The sequence below is a fragment of the Schistocerca piceifrons genome, chromosome 3, assembly GCF_021461385.2.
Source record: "Schistocerca piceifrons isolate TAMUIC-IGC-003096 chromosome 3, iqSchPice1.1, whole genome shotgun sequence".
Taxonomy (NCBI): Eukaryota; Metazoa; Arthropoda; class Insecta; order Orthoptera; family Acrididae; genus Schistocerca; species Schistocerca piceifrons.
Window position 1 is genome coordinate 916042846 of NC_060140.1, and position 22412 is coordinate 916065257.

The 22412-nt window shown below is 44.2% G+C and overlaps 2 protein-coding genes across 2 annotated transcripts; both read right to left on the minus strand.

The window, feature by feature from the left end:
* Positions 1 to 448: 448 nt before the first annotated feature.
* On the minus strand, positions 449 to 4241 carry LOC124789925 (cuticle protein 16.5-like). Its single transcript, XM_047257450.1, has 2 exons — positions 4186 to 4241; positions 449 to 1192 (listed from the first exon to the last, which is right to left on the minus strand). Exons 1-2 carry the CDS (start codon positions 4204 to 4206, stop codon positions 584 to 586), a joined length of 630 nt encoding a protein of 209 aa, XP_047113406.1. The 5' UTR covers positions 4207 to 4241; the 3' UTR covers positions 449 to 583.
* A 10172-nt stretch (positions 4242 to 14413) lies between these two features.
* LOC124789782 (cuticle protein 18.7-like) lies at positions 14414 to 18085 on the minus strand. The gene is made up of 2 exons (XM_047257250.1): positions 18018 to 18085; positions 14414 to 15015 (listed from the first exon to the last, which is right to left on the minus strand). Exons 1-2 carry the CDS (start codon positions 18027 to 18029, stop codon positions 14563 to 14565), a joined length of 465 nt encoding a protein of 154 aa, XP_047113206.1. The 5' UTR covers positions 18030 to 18085; the 3' UTR covers positions 14414 to 14562.
* Positions 18086 to 22412: the final 4327 nt, after the last annotated feature.

Consider the following 22412-nt stretch of genomic DNA (forward strand, 5'->3'; position numbering starts at 1 on the left):
CATTGTTTCGTGTGGGAGTGTTCGTGTGTGTGTGTGTGTGTGTGTGTGTGTGTGTGTGTGTGTGTGTGTGAGAGAGAGAGAGAGAGAGAGAGAGAGAGAGAGAGAGAGAGAGGGTGGGTGGGTGGGTGAGTCGGTCAGTGGGTGGAGACTTTGCTTCCAAATGACCTGCAGAGTCCTCAGATCAAACATAAAATAGACTGCGCTCTTCCTCAACATGAGTGTAATTGTTTTATCCAGTGTGCCACCAGACTTAATAACCATATAATTACTGTTTCAAAATATTGAAAACTGAGGAGAATTGTACACTGAATGTCTCTGTTAAAGAGTTAGATAGCAGAAGGGCACGGTTGAATTAGTTCTGGAAGTTGAAAAGAAAACTGAAATAGTGAAGGGAATTTCCAAGGACCTTCGGAGACTGCAGTGAAAGCAAATGAAGAACAAGTGGATATAATTTGCATACACAGGATTTTATTCATAAATTAAGAATAAAAGTAATACATGAAAAATAGTGTCTGATGTAGCACATTTGTCTCATTATGAAGCTCGTCGAATAGATAGGTGTTGGTGTGGGTGAAGCGACATTTCAGCCCAGCAAAGCGGCCTTAGCTTGCAGGTGGGCGGCTGCAGCCAGAGCACCGGGCGCAACGAGGGCTGCTGCAGGGGCGTGGCCGGCCAGCACGGTGGCGGCCGGCGTCCTTCCCGCGACGAGTGCGGGGGCGGCGTAGGCGGGGGCGGCCACGGCAGCAGGGGCGGCGAGCACAGTGGCAGCCGGCGTCCTACCTGCTACAATGGCTGGAGCGGCAAGGGCGGGGGCGGCCACAGCGGGGGCGGCGACGACACTGGGGGCGGCAGCGACGGCTGGGGCGGCGGCTGCTGCAGCAGCGGCGGCAGAGGCTGCGGAGGCGGCGTCGGCGGCGGCGTCGGCGGCGTTGACCACGGCGTCGCGGACGCGAGTCTCTGCCACGGCGGTCAGGTGGGCGATCCTATTCACGACCACCTCTGGCGTGTCCAGTGGGATGCCGCCGGACCCGATGACGATGTTGGCGGTCCCACCGGGCGGAACGCGAACGACTGCCGGTGCTGCGGCCACCACAGCAGGGGCGGCGGGAACCGCAACGCCGTGGGCGACGCCGCCCAGCCCCAGGTACCCGGGTTTAGCAGCGCACAGTGCCGCCAGTGAGCTCAGAAACACCTGCGGCCAATCGAAGTCTCGCGTTAAGTCTGGCCAAGTCTTCGAGTTGCACAGACATACAGGAGCAAACAGTAGCATCCTATGCTACGTGTCTGAATTTCGTAGAACGATGATCCATGTTCAGTAGGAATATAGTGGGTCATTTACTGTCTCAGCCTCTCGGCGCAACGTTTAGTCCTAATTATGAGCAAGTAAATACTAAATTTAAATGTGTGGTTACAATGACCATTAACAGCTACACCTTGGAGTGCCCCTGTGGAAGCTCAGAGAACCTGTTGAACAGCCTTTTCCTTCGCAGACGACACAGTCGGAACGTCTAATTGAGATGTTCCAGTACAGTGAACGGAAAGAAGGAAATGATAGAATTACGAATAGGGTTAGAGATAATGGAACTTAATCTCGTTATCAGTATTATGATGTTGAGCGAACGTAATGAAGACTCATAAGACTAAAAGATTCATCCACCGACTGCTGTTTGGATAAGCTTGCACTAGGCAGCAAAATCTTTTCCTTACATATCTACTACCGCTACCCAAGTAAATAAGGATATAACAAGAGCAATGCACAAAGAAATATGTACAGAGTCATTCTGGACCGAAGGTGCGAAATGTTAAAGTCGCCGAGAGCGTTAATGACTTCTGACCGCGCAGCTCAGAATGAATGCTGCGATTCAAATCGCAGAAACTACTTTACGTTCCTGCACATTGGCAACGTTCCAGACCGACTCACCTGAATCGGAACATGTCTGAAGAACAAGGCGCCTTCTAGGTATTTAGCTATTATGAGAAAACTCACAGAACACTCAGTTCACCAGAGATATCAGTCAATCGTGGTTTGGTGCACTTGAAACACAATGGAACGGAAGTTTACACAGTATGGAACACGTAAACAGACTGAGCACTGATTCACTAGCTCAGTAGCTATCTACTGTGCATCCCCGACCAAGAGGCCATAAACGTTGCCTCGGACTGTAGCCGAGGAATATATAGTAAACTCGGAATCGACAAGGAGGAGGGCCGGCCGCTGTGGCAGAGCGGTTCTAGGCGCTTCAGTCCGGAACCGCGCTGCTGCTACGGTCGCAGGTTCGAATCCTGCCTCGAGCATGGACGTGTGTCATGTACTTAGTTAGTTAGGTTTAAGTAGTTCTAACTCTAGGGGACTGATGACATCAGGTGTTAAGTCCCTTAGTGCTTAGACCCATTTGAATATTTGAACCAAGGAGGAGGAAGAAAACTGACTGTGAACCAGGGAGCCTGTCAGTTATTTAAATATGCCAAAGAAGTATTTATATCTATATGATAATTACCTGCTTCTCGAGCATCATCAACATTTCCATTAACTTTAGAGCTTTTAAATGAAACACCAAGTTTACTGTTACCAGTCACCGTTTCATTTATTTCCAAGACGCGTTTCGAAGGTTTAAACCTCCATCATCGGATGTATTTACATTAGTTAGTATTACATTTGTGTGTGTGTTGTGTTACGATTTTTGGAGGAACTTGTGGCACTGCCTAGTGGAGAAACAAGACATTATTTCAGAATATGGTTTAGGATTACTTTTGACAAAAAATTAAACTGATATCTAATGGTAAACATTAAATAAGTAACCTAGAGTACCTCCAGTGGTCACAGGTTCCTTTTGCTGTCGTAACATACTGCAGCCGCAGTGGTCCGCAACCCCACGACGACTACCGCAGTCCACTTCACCCTTCCGCCGCCCCACACCGAACCCAGGTAAACAGCAATACTTTCTTTGCCTTAGGAAAACGAGTTACCGTATGGTACACCTACAAAATCTCAAACCCAAAAATTGAAATTTTTCCAGCTCAACGAAAGCTGCTCCAATCGTAAATGATAATACGAAGTGAAAAGTGAACAATCGGTTTAATGCTGCATTAGTCTTCAATACTTTTATGGCGCGCAGTGCGTAGTGTTCTAATCAGATCCTTTATTCCACCAGTGCTTCTGATACATGATACACTATGGTTTCATAATTTATGTGTTACCTCCTAATAGCATATTGGACCTCCTTTTGCCCAGCGTAATGCAGGAACTCGACGTAGCGTGGACTCAAAAAGAGCCCGCATCTCGTGGTCGTGCTGTAGCGTTCTCGCTTCCCACGCCCGGGTTCCCGGGTTCGATTCCCGGCGGGGTCAGGGATTTTCTCTGCCTCGTGATGGCTGGGTGTTGTGTGATGTCCTTAGGTTAGTTAGGTTTAAGTAGTTCTAAGTTCTAGGGGACTGATGACCATAGATGTTAAGTCCCATAGTGCTCAGAGGCAAAAAAGAGCTCACACTCAAAAAGTCGTCGAAAGTTCCCTACAGAAATAAAGAGTCATGCTGCCTGTATAGGCGTCCATAATTGCGAAAGTGTTACCGGTTCATAATTTTGCGCATGAACTGACATCTCGATTATGTCCCATAAATGTTAAATGAGATCCATGTCGGGTGAGCTGGCTGCACAAGTCGTTGGCTCGAATTGCGCTGAATATTCTTCAAACTATTATGAACAATTGTGGCCTGGTGACATGGCGCAGTGTCAACCATAACAATCCCGCCGTTGACGTCCACGAATGGCCGCAAGTAGTCTCCAAGTAGGACAATTTAATCATTTCCAGTCAATGATCGGTCCATTTGGACAAGAGGACCCAGTCTACATGTAAACACAGCTCACTCCACGTGGATCCACCATCAACCTGCACAGTGCCTTGTTGACAACATGGGTCAATGACTTCGTGGGGTCTGCGTCACACTCGAAACCTACCACCAGCTCTTACCAACTGAAATTGGGATTCATCTGACGCGGCCACGGTTTTCAAGACGTCTACGGTCCAACCTCTATGGTTACGAGCCAGCAGAGGCACTGCAGGCGACACTGAGTTGTCAGCAAGGCACTCGCGTCGGTTGTACTCTTTGTGTGGCAGACACAGCCTGGACCCCACGACAAAGTCCTTCGGCGCTGGTGCCGCCACAGTGCAGTAGGCGGGAACTTACCAGGACCTGCATCGCCGCCATGGCAGTGTGTGTGCTCGCGTGCGTGGGTGCAGACAGTGGACTGTGACTACCACTTGTTCTTCCGGCGGCCTATATATACATGCAGGTAGGCGGCCTTCCAGTACTGTCGTTGCTGCACCTGTGACCTATTCCCAGCGTGACATATCTCGATCTACAAAAGGGCACAGGTGTCAAGCTGGGTAAAATTAAGTCGACCACTAGTTTTCTCGACAGGATGTCCTTTGAGAAGAGAACGAAATTTCTGTTAAACAATTTGTGCGCGATCTTCCAGTTGCCAAACTATTAACGGTTCGAACATTTAGACATATATATATATATATATATATATAGTCCAGAAAATTAAAGAGGTCAATGCCAATGCCATGATCCACAACACTTCTAGAACAAAGGAACGTTAGATATTATCTGTGTTTCGGCTGAAAATCACACGTACAGACAGCTCCTGATACTGCAATCTTTGCCTAATATATCACTTGTTGATGATCTCTTTGCAAAGACGAAATTATATAAACATGTGAAATGTGACTTGAGAATATCGATGGTATAATGGTCGCAGGAACTTCGACTTGATAAAGAACTGTTTTCTTCAAACGCTGTCTTATCCACCGAATAATTGATACATAACGTAAGTAGTTCAGTTCCTTCAACCCATCTTTAGTGCATCCCAGATATCACTTTCGATTCTACCTGCGTCTCACCATAAAATGTAAATGTTTCGTTCTATCTACTATGAAGACCCCACTCTCGTCTTTCGCGGTCCAGTCGCATGAATGTGACCACCGCCTATGTCAGACGTAAACGTCCAGTATCCACTCATAGGCGGCCGATCGCAGAGCTGACACTGGAGAGTATGTTAAGCATATTGCGAGGGGCGGGAACGGGGAGAAGGGAGAGCGTTAACATTGGAAACAGTGCACTCATTGTCGTATTGTGAAGATGGAGTCATTTATCTGCCGTGCAAAAGAGAGTGATCATTGGCTTTAGACCAAGGGTGGAAGCATTTTCTAAATGGCTAAGTTTATATACGGTTTGCCAATCACCGTGGTTAAACAATACCGTGGCAAATGGCGGTAACCAAAACCGGCGTCGAGGTAAGTGTGGTGGGCCAAGAGCCGCAGATGACAGACAATAGATGAACGACTGCTGCGGAGACGCGTGTGGGCGAATACAATTGCACTGGTTGAGCAGCTGACCGGCGAAATGAACAGAGGGTGCCAACAGTGTCACCTGAACGACCGTTCAGTGAAAACTGCTGCGTATGGATCTCAGCAGCAGATGCTTGGTCCATGTCACCAAGGTGTCGGCTGTTCATTGATGTCGAAGACTGGAGTTTGCACACCAGTACCCCAACTGGACGTCCACAGAGTGGTAACAGGTGACCTTTTCAGGTGATTCGAGGGTTATGTTCCATCGGATAGGTGGCCGTTTGCTTGTATGAGATCTGAAGCAAACTCCCTGCAACAAATGTCGGGAGGGTCCTGACCAGAGGACATTCCCTGAGTCATTTCCTCGTCATGGAAGGCACAATGGATCATTACAAGTATGCATGTATACTTGGGGACCATGTCCACCGCTACACGCAGTTTGTTTTTCCTCGGCACGATGGCATCTGCCAGCAGGACAATGCAGCGCGTCACACAACTCACAGGGAACATGCGTGGTTCGATGACTGCTAGGGCGAGTTTGTGGTATTCTCCTGACCATCAAACTCCCCGAATTTGAATCCTATAGAGAACGTTTGGAACCATTTCATTGGAGCTGTTCGTACCATGGGTCATCATCCGAGAAATCTAAAGCAGCTGGGTACAGCACTGGAGCCAGTACGGCTGGATATCGCTACTAGTACCTTCCAGAACTTCATCGACTCCCTTCCAGCATGCCTCGAAGCGGTCCGCCCTGGAGAAGGTAGTTATTCAGGCTTCCGATAGGTGGTCGCATTAATGTAGCTGGACACGTTACTCTTGTCTGATTGTAATCAGTGCGTTTCGTGTTTTGTAAGCAGTTTTTCAGAGCAGTTTCATAATTCAAGCACTTTTCTAGGAAAGAGTGAGAAATTTTCTAAAAAATGTTCAGACACGATAACACTCAGCGGTACAAAGGTTTTCTAAATTCACTAGCAGACGTGATCGTCGCGACGTGGTTCAAGAGAGTTCTGGCGTGGAACATGGGGCTTTCACAACGAAATACACTGTTCGCAGGGTTGAGCATTGGCTGAGCGTCACTCCAAATCGTAAAATTTTGCTCTGACCTCTGCACCGGATTTCAAGTTATCTAAGGAATTCTTTATTTTAATTACAACCTTACAGTATATACACTCTGCGATGACAGCTGTAAATAATGAATGGTTCTTCCATGTGAAGAATTGTATCTGTATTTATAATACCTGTAACAATACCCCTCATTTGAACTCAAAAAATCGGCCATACCTCGAACAGTGCACGGAAAAACGAAAGTTTAAAACTTCCCGTACGAACTCTGATTTGTCGTACTTCATTTATGATCATTTCGCCCAGCCTAGCTCGTTCTGTGGCATTCTCTTCCCCATTTCACGATAATAGAGCTACCCTTCATTGAATTATTTTGGTGTCCTCCGACAATCCTATCCGCTGCAGATGCTACACCATGCAACAGTACTCCAGAAAAAGATGGCCATGCGTAGAGTAAGTAATCTCCTTAGGAGACCTGTTCCATTTTCTAAGTGTTCTGGCCACAAATCGCTGTCTTTGGTTCCCCTTACCCACAACATTATTCATGCGGTCGTTCCAAGTTAAGTTATTCATAATTGTAACCTCAAAGTATTTAGTCGAATTCACAGCCTTCAAAATTGTGTCATTTATCTATCAACCGAAATTTAAGAGATTCCTTCTACTAATAATGTGGATGGCTTCACAATTTTCATTGACACTTTCCACTCCGTATTTACACTCCTGGAAATAGAAAAAAGAACACATTGACACCGGTGTGTCAGACCCACCATACTTGCTCCGGACACTGCGAGAGGGGTGTACAAGCAATGATCACACGCACGGCACAGCGGACACACCAGGAACCGCGGTGTTGGCCGTCGAATGGCGCTAGCTGCGCAGCATTTGTGAACCGCCGCCGTCAGTGTCAGCCAGTTTGCCGTGGCATACGGAGCTCCATCGCAGTCTTTAACACTGGTAGCATGCCGCGACAGCGTGGACGTGAACCGTATGTGCAGTTGACGGACTTTGAGCGAGGGCGTATAGTGGGCATGCGGGAGGCCGGGTGGACGTACCGCCGAATTGCTCAACACGTGGGGCGTGAGGTCTCCACAGTACATCGATGTTGTCGCCAGTGGTCGGCGGAAGGTGCACGTACCCGTCGATCTGGGACCGGACCGCAGCGACGCACAGATGCACGCCAAGACCGTAGGATCCTACGCAGTGCCGTAGGGGACCGCACCGCCACTTCCCAGCAAATTAGGGACACTGTTGCTCCTGGGGTATCGGCGAGGACCATTCGCAACCGTCTCCATGAAGCTAGGCTACGGTCCCGCACACCGTTAGGCCGTCTTCCGCTCACGCCTCAACATCGTGCAGCCCGCCTCCAGTGGTGTCGCGACAGGCGTGAATGGAGGGACGAATGGAGACGTGTTGTCTTCAGCGATGAGAGTCGCTTCTGCCTTGGTGCCCATGATGGTCGTATGCGTGTTTGGTGCCGTGCAGGTGAGCGCCACAATCAGGACTGCATACGACCGAGGCACACAGGGCCAACACCAGGCATCATGGTGTGGGGAGCGATCTCCTACACTGGCCGTACACCACTGGTGATCGTCGAGGGGACACTGAATAGTGCACGGTACATCCAAACCGTCATCGAACCCATCGTTCTACCATTCCTAGACCGGCAAGGGAACCTGCTGTTCCAACAGGACAATGCACGTCCGCATGTATCCCGTGCCACCCAACGTACTCTAGAAGGTGTAAGTCAACTACCCTGGCCAGCAAGATCTCCGGATCTGTCCCCCATTGAGCATGTTTGGGACTGGATGAAGCGTCGTCTCACGCGGTCTGCACGTCCAGCACGAACGCTGGTCCAACTGAGGCGCCAGGTGGAAATGGCATGGCAAGCCGTTCCACAGGACTACATCCAGCATCTCTACGATCGTCTCCATGGGAGAATAGCAGCCTGCATTGCTGCGAAAGGTGGATATACACTGTACTAGTGCCGACATTGTGCATGCTCTGTTGCCTGTGTCTATGTGCCTGTGGTTCTTTCAGTGTGATCATGTGATGTATCTGACCCCAGGAATGTGTCAATAAAGTTTCCCCTTCCTGGGACAATGAATTCACGGTGTTCTTATTTCAATTTCCAGGAGTGTAAAGTTCAACACCTTTAAAGTCTTACAACTGACGTCCAGTTTCAGGTTCAATATTGAACGTCACCTCTTTATCAAAATCTGAATTCCTCCATGCACCTACGAAAACGACTGTGACATATTGTACAGGTGAGTTAATGAGTATCGGAATTTAATTATGTATCTGGATCTTGCTTTACTGATGTCTTTCTTTATCTCGATACGAAACGAAGCGTAAGGTATCCTAATGCGCTTAACATTGTTTTAAGTTGTTTTCTACAAAATATGTATCAGCGAAGATTCATGAGCTTCGAAATCAAGTTTTTGACTTACAGTCATGGAAAAGATCACAGAGTATTAGAGACTATATTGGTTCCAAAATAAAAGTGGTACCATAATCGTTAAATGTTCGAGCCTGACAATTGCCAGATTTGTTAGGCTTCAGAACGCCCGTGATGTACAGAATACCTTAGGGGTGTGGACAGCCTTATGTCGGGCAGATTAGCGCATTGTGCCCAGTTGCCCTCCCTTGCGACGATTTTTAAATCGCACCACCTGCGTGTACGAGGTTGCTGTCAGAGTGACGCTCTCTGGTAACTGCTCCCACGACCTGAGGCAATACAGCAACCAGAGGCGTTGTCTCCTTTCTCGTAACAGCAAGTGGTGCAGTGCGGAACTGCCGCCAGTATGCGCTGCCTTTAGCGGTTCTTGGATAATTTTCCTCGTTGTGTCGGGGAGGCGTGTAGTCACGGATGTAGAAGTTGTTGTGCCATGTTTTCGATCGCGCCGTTATAGGTAGCTGAGTCGAACTGCATTCTGTTCTGAGTTATCCTCGAGCGGACGCGCTTTCAGAATTTTCCTCGGTATTTTCCTTGTTTGGTTACTAAGTGGCAAACTAATTGAACATCGGTTAGAATGTCTACATTCTACCAGCATTATTCGTAATTCAGTTGCGGCAGGCACGAGCAATATTCTCTCTCGAAAACTATGTTATTATAATGTTTTATTTAGGCCACGGAAAGGAGGATGTATACTATCTCATCAAACGTGTCCGGAAACCTAATAGAGGACATTAATATGGGGCGGCTCCATCCTTCGCCGTTATGGTGACTTCAGCTATGCTGGGGCACATACAGTAGCGTGGTGAATGTCTGTGGTGGACAGGTGACCCATTCTTCCTCAAGAGCCGAAACCAGATAAGCTACTGCTGTTGGACTTTGAGATCGGGAGCGAAGTCAACGTCTTAGGTCATCTCAGAGTGGTTTCATTGATTTCAGTTTGGTACGATGAGTAGTTAACTCCAATTCAGAAATGCTATTGTCCATAAAACATTGCTTCAAAAATTCTGCTATATGATAGGGTGCATTGTTGTGCTAATGTAAACAATTATCGTCTCCGAACTGATCCTCTACTACACGCAGCACACAACGCTGTGCAATGTGTTTACATCCTTTAGCATGCAGAGTTTTCTTAATGCAATAAAACAATACACCAACACCGTAACACCACCTGCTCCGTACTTCTATGTCGGCACGACATATGACGGCAGATAACGTTCCCCAGGCATTTGCCAAACCTAAACTCTTCCATCGGAACGCCTAAGGGCATGGTGTGATTCATCATTCCGAATCACTCATTTCCAGTCACATACTGTCCAGTGGTATCACTCTTCAGCACACATCAAGCATCGCTTAGGACTACAGAAAATGGCGGCTTAGAATGACCTGGTCGACCATTTACCTCAGTCTTTTTCACTCCTCAAATTGATTTCCCTAGCTAGATTGCTGCTAGCAATTTTTAACAAACGAGTGACAGCTTGCAATCTTTTACAACCACATTCCGCAATGATCGACGGTCCCTGTTCGTCTTTACATGAGAAGATCTGCCTGGTCTTTGTTTAACAGTGATTGTTCCTTCGCGTTGCACTGCAAAGTCACTTCACCAACAGTCGACTTTGGCGTCATGAAAGGGGCCCTCTTGATCGACATACTGTACTGTTACTGCTTCCCTACTGACAACACTATACACCCACCTTCTTTCATACTGGCAGGTCCGCCTCTTGTAACGTCTAGTGGTCATTACACAGGGAAGATCAGATTACTTTGCCCATATTTGTATCATCTTAATTTGACAAGTCTATGGTAGCACTTGGATGAGTTAACATCGGCCGCGGTGGTCTCGCGGTTCTAGGCGCGCAGTCCGGAACCGTGCGACTGCTACGGTCGCAGGTTCGAATCCTGCCTCGGGCATGGATGTGTGTGATGTCCTTAGGTTAGTTAGGTTTAAGCAGTTTTAAGTTCTAGGGGACTGATGACCACAGCAGTTGAGTCCCATAGTGCTCAGAGCCATTTGAACCTTTTAACATCCGGTCTGCCGAGTGCTGTTGGCAAGCGGGGTGCACTCGACCCTTGTGAGGCAAACTGAGGAGCTACTTGATTGAGAAGTAGCGGCTCCTGGCTCGTAAATTGACATACGGCTGTAAGAGCGACGTGTTCGCCACATGACCCTCCATATCCGAATCCAGTGACGCCTGTGGTCTGAGGATGACACGGTGGCCGATCGGTATCGTTGGGCCTTCCCTGTTAGGACGGCGTTTATTTTAGTTTAGTTTAAAGTAACAACTGAGTAAATCTCAAATTATAGGATATGTTTACATAATCTGTACGAGGTGCATGGCAATAATGTCTGTTATAATTTTGAACTAAATTTTCTCTTTATCCACCTCGGAATGTTTCAAAATACTATAGACGAATAAGAAGTTTGAGAGGACCCGTAGTAAGCTTTAGATGTATGCACTGGGAAGCTGCGGTGTGATATTTATTGAGGAGTGAGGTTACTTATAACTCCTAACGATTTGTCTACTGTCATGTTCCTATCATCGATCGAGTTAAAAGTCAGCGTTCTCATTATCATATTTTTGAAAGCATCAACATGTTCTGCGAAGTGACCTGATGAAACGAATTCAAATCAAATAGTAATTGGATAATGGTCTCTTAGAGTAAGATTTTTTAGCTGAGTTTCTCAGAGCTAACGATTTTTCTTCAGAAGTTATTCTACCCACGTAGAAAACACTAATAAAGATATAAAAACGTGAACAGAAGTGGTCACGTAAGTATTCGAGATCAACGTCGTGCATAGCCAGTGATGTTGCGTATCCAAAGAAATCTGCGCTTATTAGTTATTGTGTCCTATTACGCCTCTGGATAACCACATTTAGATCTCCAGTAAACTGTGCTTCACCTAACTGCCACATCCATTTTCTCCAATTCAGACGTGCCATATGCTCGAATATTAATCATGCTCTTGGACCCAGATATGCAGGTCTTGTAATGTAGGATACACTTTGCCCAACTTTCACGACTTTCGCTGTCCAGCTTATCTTTGGGTTAAGTAGTATGGATTTCATAGATGGGCATTTCAGTTGGAGATAAGGTGATGGGGAGGGGTACAGTATGAGGACGGTTTGCTTACATTTCTCAGTCGCCCGTTTGGTTAACACGATCATTATTAATGGGCGTGTCTCATATTAACGTGTTCAGTTTTTTCTCGGTACGTTTATTTTCTTCATCAAGTTAGCAGTGAGCAGGCACATGATGCATTGCTGCTTAATGTACTTCGTTGCCGCGCGGGATTAGCCGAGCGGTCTCAGGCGCTGCAGTCATGGACTGTGCGGCTGGTCCCGGTGGAGGTTCGAGTCCTCCCTCGGGCATGGGTGTGTGTGTTTGTCCTTGGGATAATTTAGGTTAAGTAGTGTGTAAGCTTAGCGACTGATGACCTTAGCAGATAAGTCCCATAAGATTTCACACACATTTGACATTTGTATTTCGTTACTGGATCTCTGAAGTAGAATGGTAGATTCGTTAGCTGTTACGCTCATTATTCTTTCGAGCAACAGAGTAAGTAAACATTACGCTGTTTATTTTAGTTTAGTTTTCAAAGCCAGATCTATATTCAGTTAAATCAGTGAACTTCGACTGGCATAAAATGAAGTGTTCTTGTTGATCACATTCTACTAAACACTTTAAATGAAAGCCTTGCATATTATTTCTCCAGTAGTATTTAATTTTTTTTCCGATTCCGTCACACAGTCACCTGCAATTTAAGTTTTACATTGCTGTGTTGGCCAGCAAAGAGGAAGAGGTCCATTATTTCTCTGTTTCTACAATCTTTTAATAAATTTTAACATACTAGATGAAATATTTCAGTCACACAGTCCACCTATAAAAAAGGCACACCTTTTCCAATTTTAACTACAGTATTTGCTGGTGATATTCACAACTTTTTTTATATTTCAGTTTTTTCTGCTTCCTGCTGAGTAAAAAAATACTGTGCATATTAAGATACTTCATCCTGTGATTGTTATACGGGTGCTTAGATCATTATGAATATCAGGTTAGCTACGGCAGTAGAGCGTGGAGTATCCTAAAAGCAATAAAACAGTTTTACAGCATTTGTAGTAGAGACTTTTATCTGTTACTTGAGCAGGTATTTGTAACTGTTCTTATCTGTAACTACTTTCTTTCTTTATTTCACTTACGCCATAGACCCACAGCGGTCGCAGGGTCGGCGTGGTTACAACAGATTTGGCAATGTTAGTTTTAGGGATGGGCGGATGCCCTTTCTGCTACTACCCCGGGATGTGGAAAACAGCCTAAAAACCACATCCAGGCTGGCCGACACACCTGCCCTCGTCGTTAATCCGCCGGTCGGATTCGATCCGGGGCCGGCGCGCCTACCCGAGTCAAGAAAGCAGCGCGTTAGCTCTTGGCTACCCTGGCCGTTTTATTTCAGCACGTATGTTTCTGTGAAGCGCTTTGTTAAAGTCATGTTTAACTAATATAGCATTACTTATAGGCTGCCATACTATAGAAATCAACTGTAAAGGTGACAGAGGAGTTTCAGCGCTGAATCTATAAGTCGGAAGGTAATGTATCATAAGAATGAAACCTACCTAATGTTTATGGAGCATAAGAAAGACGATAAAACACAATGGTGGCACGCAGTCTGGTGTTCAAGCGTAGTATGTGTGGTACTGTGGACCTGAATATCAGTGTGTAGAGGACATATCACTATATTCTGTCCATTACACCTTATCAAAATAGGTTTAAGACTGGATTGGAACTTGTAATGGTACTTGAATTACCTCAATCACCTCAACCTCTCGATACCAGCAATATTGTACTGTGTTGCTGTAGAATAGTTAACATATTTCTGTGACAACATCCAGATTTGATTTCATTAATGTGGAGGTACTTTGATACATCAATATGTATATATTGCAATGATATTATTTTTATGTGTATTATTTCTTTTGTCTCTATGATCTTTGACGTACTTGTAACTCTGATTTTTGGGCGCGTAGGCGATTATTAGAGACTCAAGCTTTGGTCGTCATGTTAAAAAGACACAAATTGTAGTCAGTTTATGAAATGTAAACTTTAACAGTGAGGAAGATATTTTCAAATATGTTTTATATTGTGAAGTGATATTTTGCAACGAGTTACGTGATATTGCAACAGAAGTAATAAAAGAGAAGTGTAACTGAAATTCGGAGTGCTGATTATTTTTTACATCACCACTGTCCTACTTTGCAAAAGTTTAATCTTCAAGAATGGTTTATGAGCGATTGCGCCATGAGTTCGCAACGAGACCAGCGTGGGAAACACGAAAAGATGAGTGCCTAGTTTATCCATTATTTCAAGAAATGAATTTATTAACTGTGCTCTAATGACACCTGTCACATAATGTAACTTTGTTGTTGCCCGAAAATGCAATTTTTAGCAGCGTGAGCAACACTACAATCATAATTAATTTTTGACCTTTGTTGTGGTAGGGTTGTTAGAAACTTCATGTATAATTATGTTAAAATGTAGTGAAAAAGTGGTGTATGTTGGTAATTCCATTTATTTTTGCATATTTATTTATAAATATCTATGTACAAAATGATCTGTAGTCTCAGTGCTGGCGCTCTTGCAGAAGCCCTAAATACTTGTAAATGGTCAGTCGGTGGACAGCAGAGGACGGTGTTGTCGAGTTCAGCCCAGCAGGGCAGCCTTGGCGTGCAGGTGGGCGGCGGCAGCCAGGGCTCCAGGGGCGCCAGCCACCGCTGGGCCCAGGGCGGCGATCGAGGGGGCGAGGCCGCCGACCAGCGCGGGGGGACCGACCGCGTAGGCGGGGGCGGCGGCGATGGCGGCGGGGGCGGCGATGGCGGCGGGGGCGGCGAGGATGGCGGCCGAGTTGACGATGGCGTCGCGGGCCTGTGTCTGGGCGACGGCGGTGAGGTGCGCGCCGCGGGCGGCAACCACTTCAGGGGTGTCCAGGGGGTGTCCGCCGGGGCCGATGATGATGTTGGCCGGAGGCTGTGGGATGGCCGGCACGGCGATGGGGGCGGCCGCGTAGGCTGGGGCTGCCAGACCGGCGCCCACGATTCCGGCTCCCAAAAAGCCGGGCTTGGCCACAGCCACGGCCAGCACCGCACTCAGGACAATCTGAGAGAACAAGAAGGCGCTTTCAAGTTGCAGGCTGTCATAAAACTGAAAATGTGGCAATGTCTGAAAGCACAGCAGGTACATGAAAATATGCATAAATTGTTCTAATCTTCTCGCCTCACACATGGTTATATTTTCTGTTTCGCATCACGCCTTTCAAAGACTCTGAGTCCATCTGAAATCAGTTGCAAACTGTTTGCCCATTATGAGAAGATCCTTTTTACATGTGCTGCCACTAGTGGATCAAATTAGCACTAGGAGAAGATATTCATTTGTCTTTTAAGTCCCACCGACATTAGCCACTAAACTCATTGTCCTGACAGAACTGTAGCATGTCTTTGGTATAGACACAATATGTAGATAGTTTTGCCAGACCATTGTGGGAACGAAGTCTCGCTACACCTCTTTAGCACTCCTCTATCTGTAGGAACTCTAATGTAAAGACAAGTTAAGCCACCTGCCATTTCAGATCCCCCCTGTAAGGAGTTGTAATTTCTTGGCCAAGTAGTGCAGCCCCAGTGTAATAGAAGCGGTCTGCTGTCGTAGTTGCTATTTTTCATAGCTAGTCTCAATCCAGCCCTAACCAAATAAATAATGCACCTTACTGTCTACACTATGCTCTGTGAAATGCATGACACTCAGCTGGCTGTATGTACTTGATTATCAGTAGCAGATCCAGTTACTAACCATTGCAATAAAAGTTCATGTATTATTCATGTATGATGGGCCATGTGTCATGCATTAAATTAAATAAATAACAGCTATTGACAATATTACCTTCAAGAATGTTTACTCTACATTTTATTTTAAGAAGTTGTTGATGACTGTAAATGACACATGAAGTTACCCTTGTGCTTGATACACAACCCATAAGTATATCTAAATTTTCTTAATCCACATTACTTTCCAACAGCTGTCGGGTAATGCAATTACTGTATACATTAATAAAACCACACTGATCATTAGTTTTATTTCTGGTTTGTATCCCAAGCGGGAAAATATTTCCAGCGAGTAGGTACATCATAATGAAAGGAATGTCTAAAGGAAAATTAACACTACGTGAGTAAAATTATGTTTTAGTCATGAAAACGTGAAATTCTCCCCATAGTATCAATAACACGACATCTCCATTTTATTTGATACTTCAGGAAAATGAGTGCTTGAACATAATTCTGCAGTGAGGAGATAAATCAAGTTGAATAGGTGTTGAAGTTTCTCTCCTGATAATAGAGAATCATTCTGTTTCAATTTAACTAGGTTTGTGCATAAGTAAGACACTCGATATACATCTCGATTCCACATTCTTTGGATAGCTCCCCATTTCCGTTCGTTTCTCTTGGATAAAATATATATTTTGAATATTGCACCCTACTAAACACAACTTTTTGTCGTTTCATGCTATCTCGACTGGCAATCGGCAGGATTTAAGATAAGGCAAGGGTAAGTCTCCTTGTGGCAGTCCAGATTTACTTTAATGACCACGTTTTCAACAGAACTTGCAAACTTCAAATTTTGCCTTGATGCTCGCAATTTTTCCTGTGTGCAGCTCAAGTTAAACTGTTTGTTACACCTCAAAAAACTGAGGAACTCAGATACTGGTAAAAATGTTTTCATATTTTATAATTCTACACCCCATGGTGCACTCTGGCCAGTCTCCAAGACGACCACTCGAGAACATGCATCTTTACTGAGCAGCAATAGTCATAGTTCTGTCAGCTCATTTTGCTAAGAGAGTTATACTTAGATTGTATTTTATTTTGTAACAAATTAATTTTATATGTACCTCGTATATGGCAATGTTATGTAATATTATAATGCTGAATTAGATTTTCTTTTTCTCCTCACAGCTAAATTTTCAAAATGCTACAGACGGAAACTGATTTAAGATAAGGCAAATCACAGGGATATATGGTGGCATAAACCGGCAGCGCTATGAAATTTCTTGAGAACATTCATTACAAGCTACTCTCGACATTTTGCATAGCATTTTATTTAAAGCAGCGATGAGATAAGAAACGAGAAGTATCTTTATCGTTGGAAGCAATAACACGCTATCCTGAGTGTGCTGACCAAACAAAGTAAAGTAAAATACTAGTGGATAACTGGTTGGTATTAAATTACTTTTTAATGGTATTTGGGCTATTTTTCAGTGTGCTGCCTGTCTCAGTTTCGTTTATCCAGAGTCTGTTCCAACTGAGTAGGTATTTTAATGAGTTTACAGGTACTTTTTCCACTAAGTTCTTGAGGTCGGTTGGCACAACACTAGCAACGTTGCACTTACATTGCAAATAATGCTGTATGTCTCCAGAGTGAAATTTTATCTCTGCAGCGGAGTGTGCGCTGATATGAAACTTATTGGCAGATTAAAACTGTGTACCGGACCGAAACTCGAATTCGGGACCTTTGCCTTTAACGGACAAGTGCTCTACCATCTGAGCTACCCACGCACGACTCACACCACGTCCTCACAGCCTTACTTCCGCCAGTACCTCGTCTCCTACTTTCCAAACTTCACAGAAGCTCTCCTTGCAGAACTAGCACTCCTGGAAGAAAGGATACTGTGGAGACATGGCTTAGCCACAGCCTGGAGGATGTTTCCAGAAAGTAGGAGACGAGGTACTGGCGGAAGTAAAGCTGTGAGAACGCACGTGAGTCGTGCTTGGGTAGCTCAGATGGTAGAGCACTTGCCCGCGAAAGGCAAAGGTCCTGAGTTCGAGTCTCGGTCCGGCACACAGTTTTAATGTGCCAGGAAGTTTCAGTGTTGTATGTCAGCTAACTGGGAGCAAAGATCTAAGCAGAGACAACAAAATATCAGTTGTGAAAGAAGAAATTAAGGTGAAATATGACGTGACCTATGAACCTAGACGAGTTGGCATTCAGTCAACAGGTTTTCTGGAGAAAACCGCAGCTTTCAGGCTGCAGAGCCATGCAGTCAAGCACAGCGCGAGTTACGACACCTCAGAGGCCGGCGACGCAGAGCAGTTGCGAACGCTCGCACTCACCAGGCACTTCATGGTCGGCAATGAGGGTTGTCGGCTGTTGCAGCTGCTGAACTCTGCCTACGGACTGCGTCCACACACTATATATACCGCAGTCCGGCGCCGCTCTAGCGTGAAAGTACTAGCGGGTGTCCTTCCCTCCATCTCTTCATTGGGCGTTGACTGTGCGCTGTGTCTGACGCAACACACACTGATTACAATAAATCGTAGGCAACGCTGTTGCTACTGTGGTAAGGAGCCAACGGAACCCATTGTTGGTAAGGAGCCAACGGAACCCATTGTCAGATATTAGAAACATATTTAAAAAATAAAAACTGTAATAAAATAAACTTACTCTCATCATTGTTAAAAAAACTTGTACACTACAGTCAATTTCTAAATTTTTGCCGTCTTTACAGACTTTCAGATCAACGAGCAAAACGTCTTATTTCAAATAGACAATACTGCAATGCGCTTATGCGGCTAATAAAAGATGTTTGAAATCATCTTCATACAGATGGCGCACCGCTTAATACGCTTTATTTAGACTACTGAACAACCGTAGCTTAAATGGTTTCATAATGACCATCAAACTTTGTGAGAAAACAAGCAGCGTTTGAAGCTATATAAATATAGAGAATCTTTAGCGCCTCAATTGTGTGGGAGACAGAGGGTCCTAAACACAATATTTTGAGATACGGAACTAGTGGTTCCAAGCTAAAATTTCGCGTAATATGCCTTGAACGAGATGTGCATGTGAGACTTGCTTATGTTTCTGTATCGATTTTAGTCATGCTAGCCTGGAACCAAGTACACAACCATATTTATTGTTCCCACAGTTCATTTCCTGCTATGGAATACTACTAGGTATTGAAAATGGAAGTATTATTAACAATTGGGCTATATTACTGAGAGAATGTGGCAAAATATCATTCACCGCTGTAATGCATACATTCATCATTGTAAGCACACATGGCACTGGCATCCACATTTCTTAACAGTAGCCATAACCTTAATTGTTGCTATAAGTATATATTGTTTATTTCTTCATCTCAAAGTAAAGAATTTAAAATTCTCTACCAACTGTATAATTTTCGCTCTAAAGATTTGGAACTCCAAAGCTATCTATTTCCATCAAAAGACGCATAGGATTATAGTTGGTGGTGACTTTAATTTATACACTATAACTTGGCGAAAATACATGTTTAATTCCGGAGGTACGCACAAAACATCATCCGAAATTGTGCTAAACGCATTCTCTGAAAATTATTTCCAGCAGTTAGTTCATGAGCCCACACGAATAGTAACAGTTGTGAAGACACACGTGACCTCTTGGCAACAAATAATCCTGAGTTAATAATGAGCATCGAAACGGATACAGCGGTTAGTGAGCATAAGGTTGTCGTAGCGAGACTGGATATTGTAATCCCAAATCCTCGAAAACTAAACGAAAAATAAACGTATTCAAAAAAGGAGATAAGAATTCACTTGACGCCTTCCTGAGAGACAATCTCCACGCCTTCCAAATTAATAATATATGTGTAGACCAGATGTGGCTTGAATGCAAAGAAATAGAATCGGAAGCGATTGAGAAATTTATACCAAATAAATTAACAAACGACGGAGCTGATCCTTCTTGGTGCATACGGGTCAGAAAACTGTTGCAGGAACAAAGAAACAAACATGACAAATTTAAACGGACGCAAAATCCCGAAGATTGGCGGTCTTTTACAGAAGCTCGAAATTTAGCGTCGACTTCAATACAAGATCCTTATAATAATTTCCATAGCGAAACTTTGTCTAGAAACCTGGCATAAAATCCAAAGAGATTCTGCTCGTATGTGAAGTATGTTAGCGGCAGGAAACATACAATGCCTTCTTTGCGCGATAGCAATGGAGATACTATCGAAGACAAGGCTGCCAAAACAGAGTTACTAAACACAGCGTTCCTAAATGACTCCACAAAAGAAGACGAAGTAAATATTCCAGAATTCGAATGGAGACCAGCTGCCAACATGAGTAACGTAGAAGTAAATATCCTCGGAGTAGTGAAGCAACCTAAATCAATAAAAGCAAGTCTTCTGGTCCAGAATGAATACCAAATAGGTTCTTTTCGGAGTATGCTAATGCATTAGCTCCATACTTAACAATCATATACAACCGTTAATACGACGAAGGTTCCGTACCCAAATACTGGAAAGGTGCACAGGCCACACTAATATTCAAGAAAGGTAGTAGGAGTAATCCACTAAACTACAGGCCCATATCGTTAACATCATTATGTACCAGGATTTTGGAACATATATTGTGTTCAAATATTATGAATTACCTCGACGAAAACTGTCTATTGACACACAGTCAACATGGGTTTAGAAAACATCGTTGCTGTGAAGCACAACTAGCTCTTTATTTACATGAAGTATTCAGTGCTATTGACAAGGGATTTCAGATCGATTCCGTATTTCTAGATTTCCAGAAGGCTTTTGACACTGTAACACACAAGCGGCTTTTAGTGAAATTGGGTGCTTGTGAAATAACGTCCCAGTTATGTGACTGGATTTGTGATTTCCTGTCAGAGACGTCACAGTTCGTAGCAATTGTCGGAAAGTCATCGAGTAAAACAGAAGTGATTTTTGGCGTTCTCCAAGGCAGTGTTATAGGCCGTTTGCTGTTCCTTATCTATATCAACGGATTGGGAGATGATCTGAGCCGCCGTCTTAAGTTGTTTGCAGATGATGCTGTCGTTTATCGACTAATAAAGTCGTCAGAAGATCAAAACAATTTGCAAAGAGACTTAGGAAAGATATTTGAATGGTGCGAAATTTGGCGGTTGACCCTAAATAATGAAAAGTGTGAGGTCATCCACATGTGTACTAATGGGAATTCGTTAAGCTTCGGTTACTCGATAAATCAGTCAAATAAGAGGGCCGTAAATTCAACTAAATACCTAGGAATTACACATACGAACAACCTAAATTGGAAGGAACACATGTTGTGGGGAGGGCTGATCAAAGACTGCGTTTTATTGACACGACACTTAGAAAATATACGAGATCTACTAAGGAGATTGCCTGCACTACGCTTGTCCGTCCTCTTTTAAAACACTGCTGCGCGTTGTGGGATCCTTACCACATAGGAGTGACGGAGTGCATCGAAAAAGTTCAAAGAAGGGTAGCACGTTTTGTATTATCGCGAAATATGGGAGAGTGTTATTGAAATGATACAGGATTTTGGCTAGACATAATTAAAAGAAAGGCGTTTTTCGTTTGTGGAGGTTGTTCGGTGAACCCTCTGGTAGGCACCGAAATGTGATTTATAGAGGCTCTGTGGATGTAGATGTAGATTCACAATGAAAATTTTAAAAATTAGTAAATAACAATAAAATAATTTTTATATTGATAGTAGCAAATTATTACAAATGATTGCTAGTTTAGCTCGCTTAATGGTTATCTCTACGTAGTTAAATAAAACTAAAACATCAATAAGTATCTGTTGAAGAATATAACATAGATCGGAACTGTTTAAAATTCTTCAAATTACATCTGATTAATCACGTTGTGAAAGTAGGTTTCTGTGAAAGAATAAGCTGTAAAACAAGAGGAAAGACGCTTTACCAGGCTTTTAAGAAACCAATCAGCATCATACAGGTCATGGATGATATGAGGGAGGAGAAAGGGTGAGGTACTGGTGCGACAACTACATTGTGCCTTCTGCCAAAGGCCTTATCAAAAGGCCGAAGGAGGTTCATGGCACTCTCTTATGCTTATGGTGGAAAACTGCTCCAAAAAGACGGAAATGATCAACAAAATGAGGATGCAGAAGTCAACGTAAACCGCTGAATTACAGACGCATAATGTATATTCACGGTACTTCTGATCTGTAACTGAAAAAGTGTCAGAATCTTTTCTACGGCAAACGATTCCATGTTAGTCCCCCATTCCAGTCTCTGAGAGGGGACTGAAAATGGAGAGAGAGGTGACTATGAAAAAAAAAGGAATAACCAATGAATGAATAAAATTCTGCGAGTCAGAGAATGGAATGCCCAAAGCTTGAAGATTGTACAAAGCTAGAATATAAAACAAGGACATGCAAAGGCTCAATCTATATGTAGTGGGTGACAGTGAAGTGAGCTGGAAAGTAGACATGGATATCATTTCAGGCTGACATAGGATCAATAACAGCAGAAAATAGAGTAACGGGCGTAGGATTTGTTATTAATAAGAAAGTGAGCTACTGTAAATCATTCATTGGTAGGTTTTTTTCTCATCATATTCGACAGCAAATCAAAGCCCATAGTGATAGTTGAAGTAAACATGCCGCGTTGGAGGGAGAACCTGAAGAGAGAGGGAAACTATATGACGATTTTGAACGGGTAATTCAGTATATAATGCCAGATGAGAAGCTAACAATCGTGGGGGA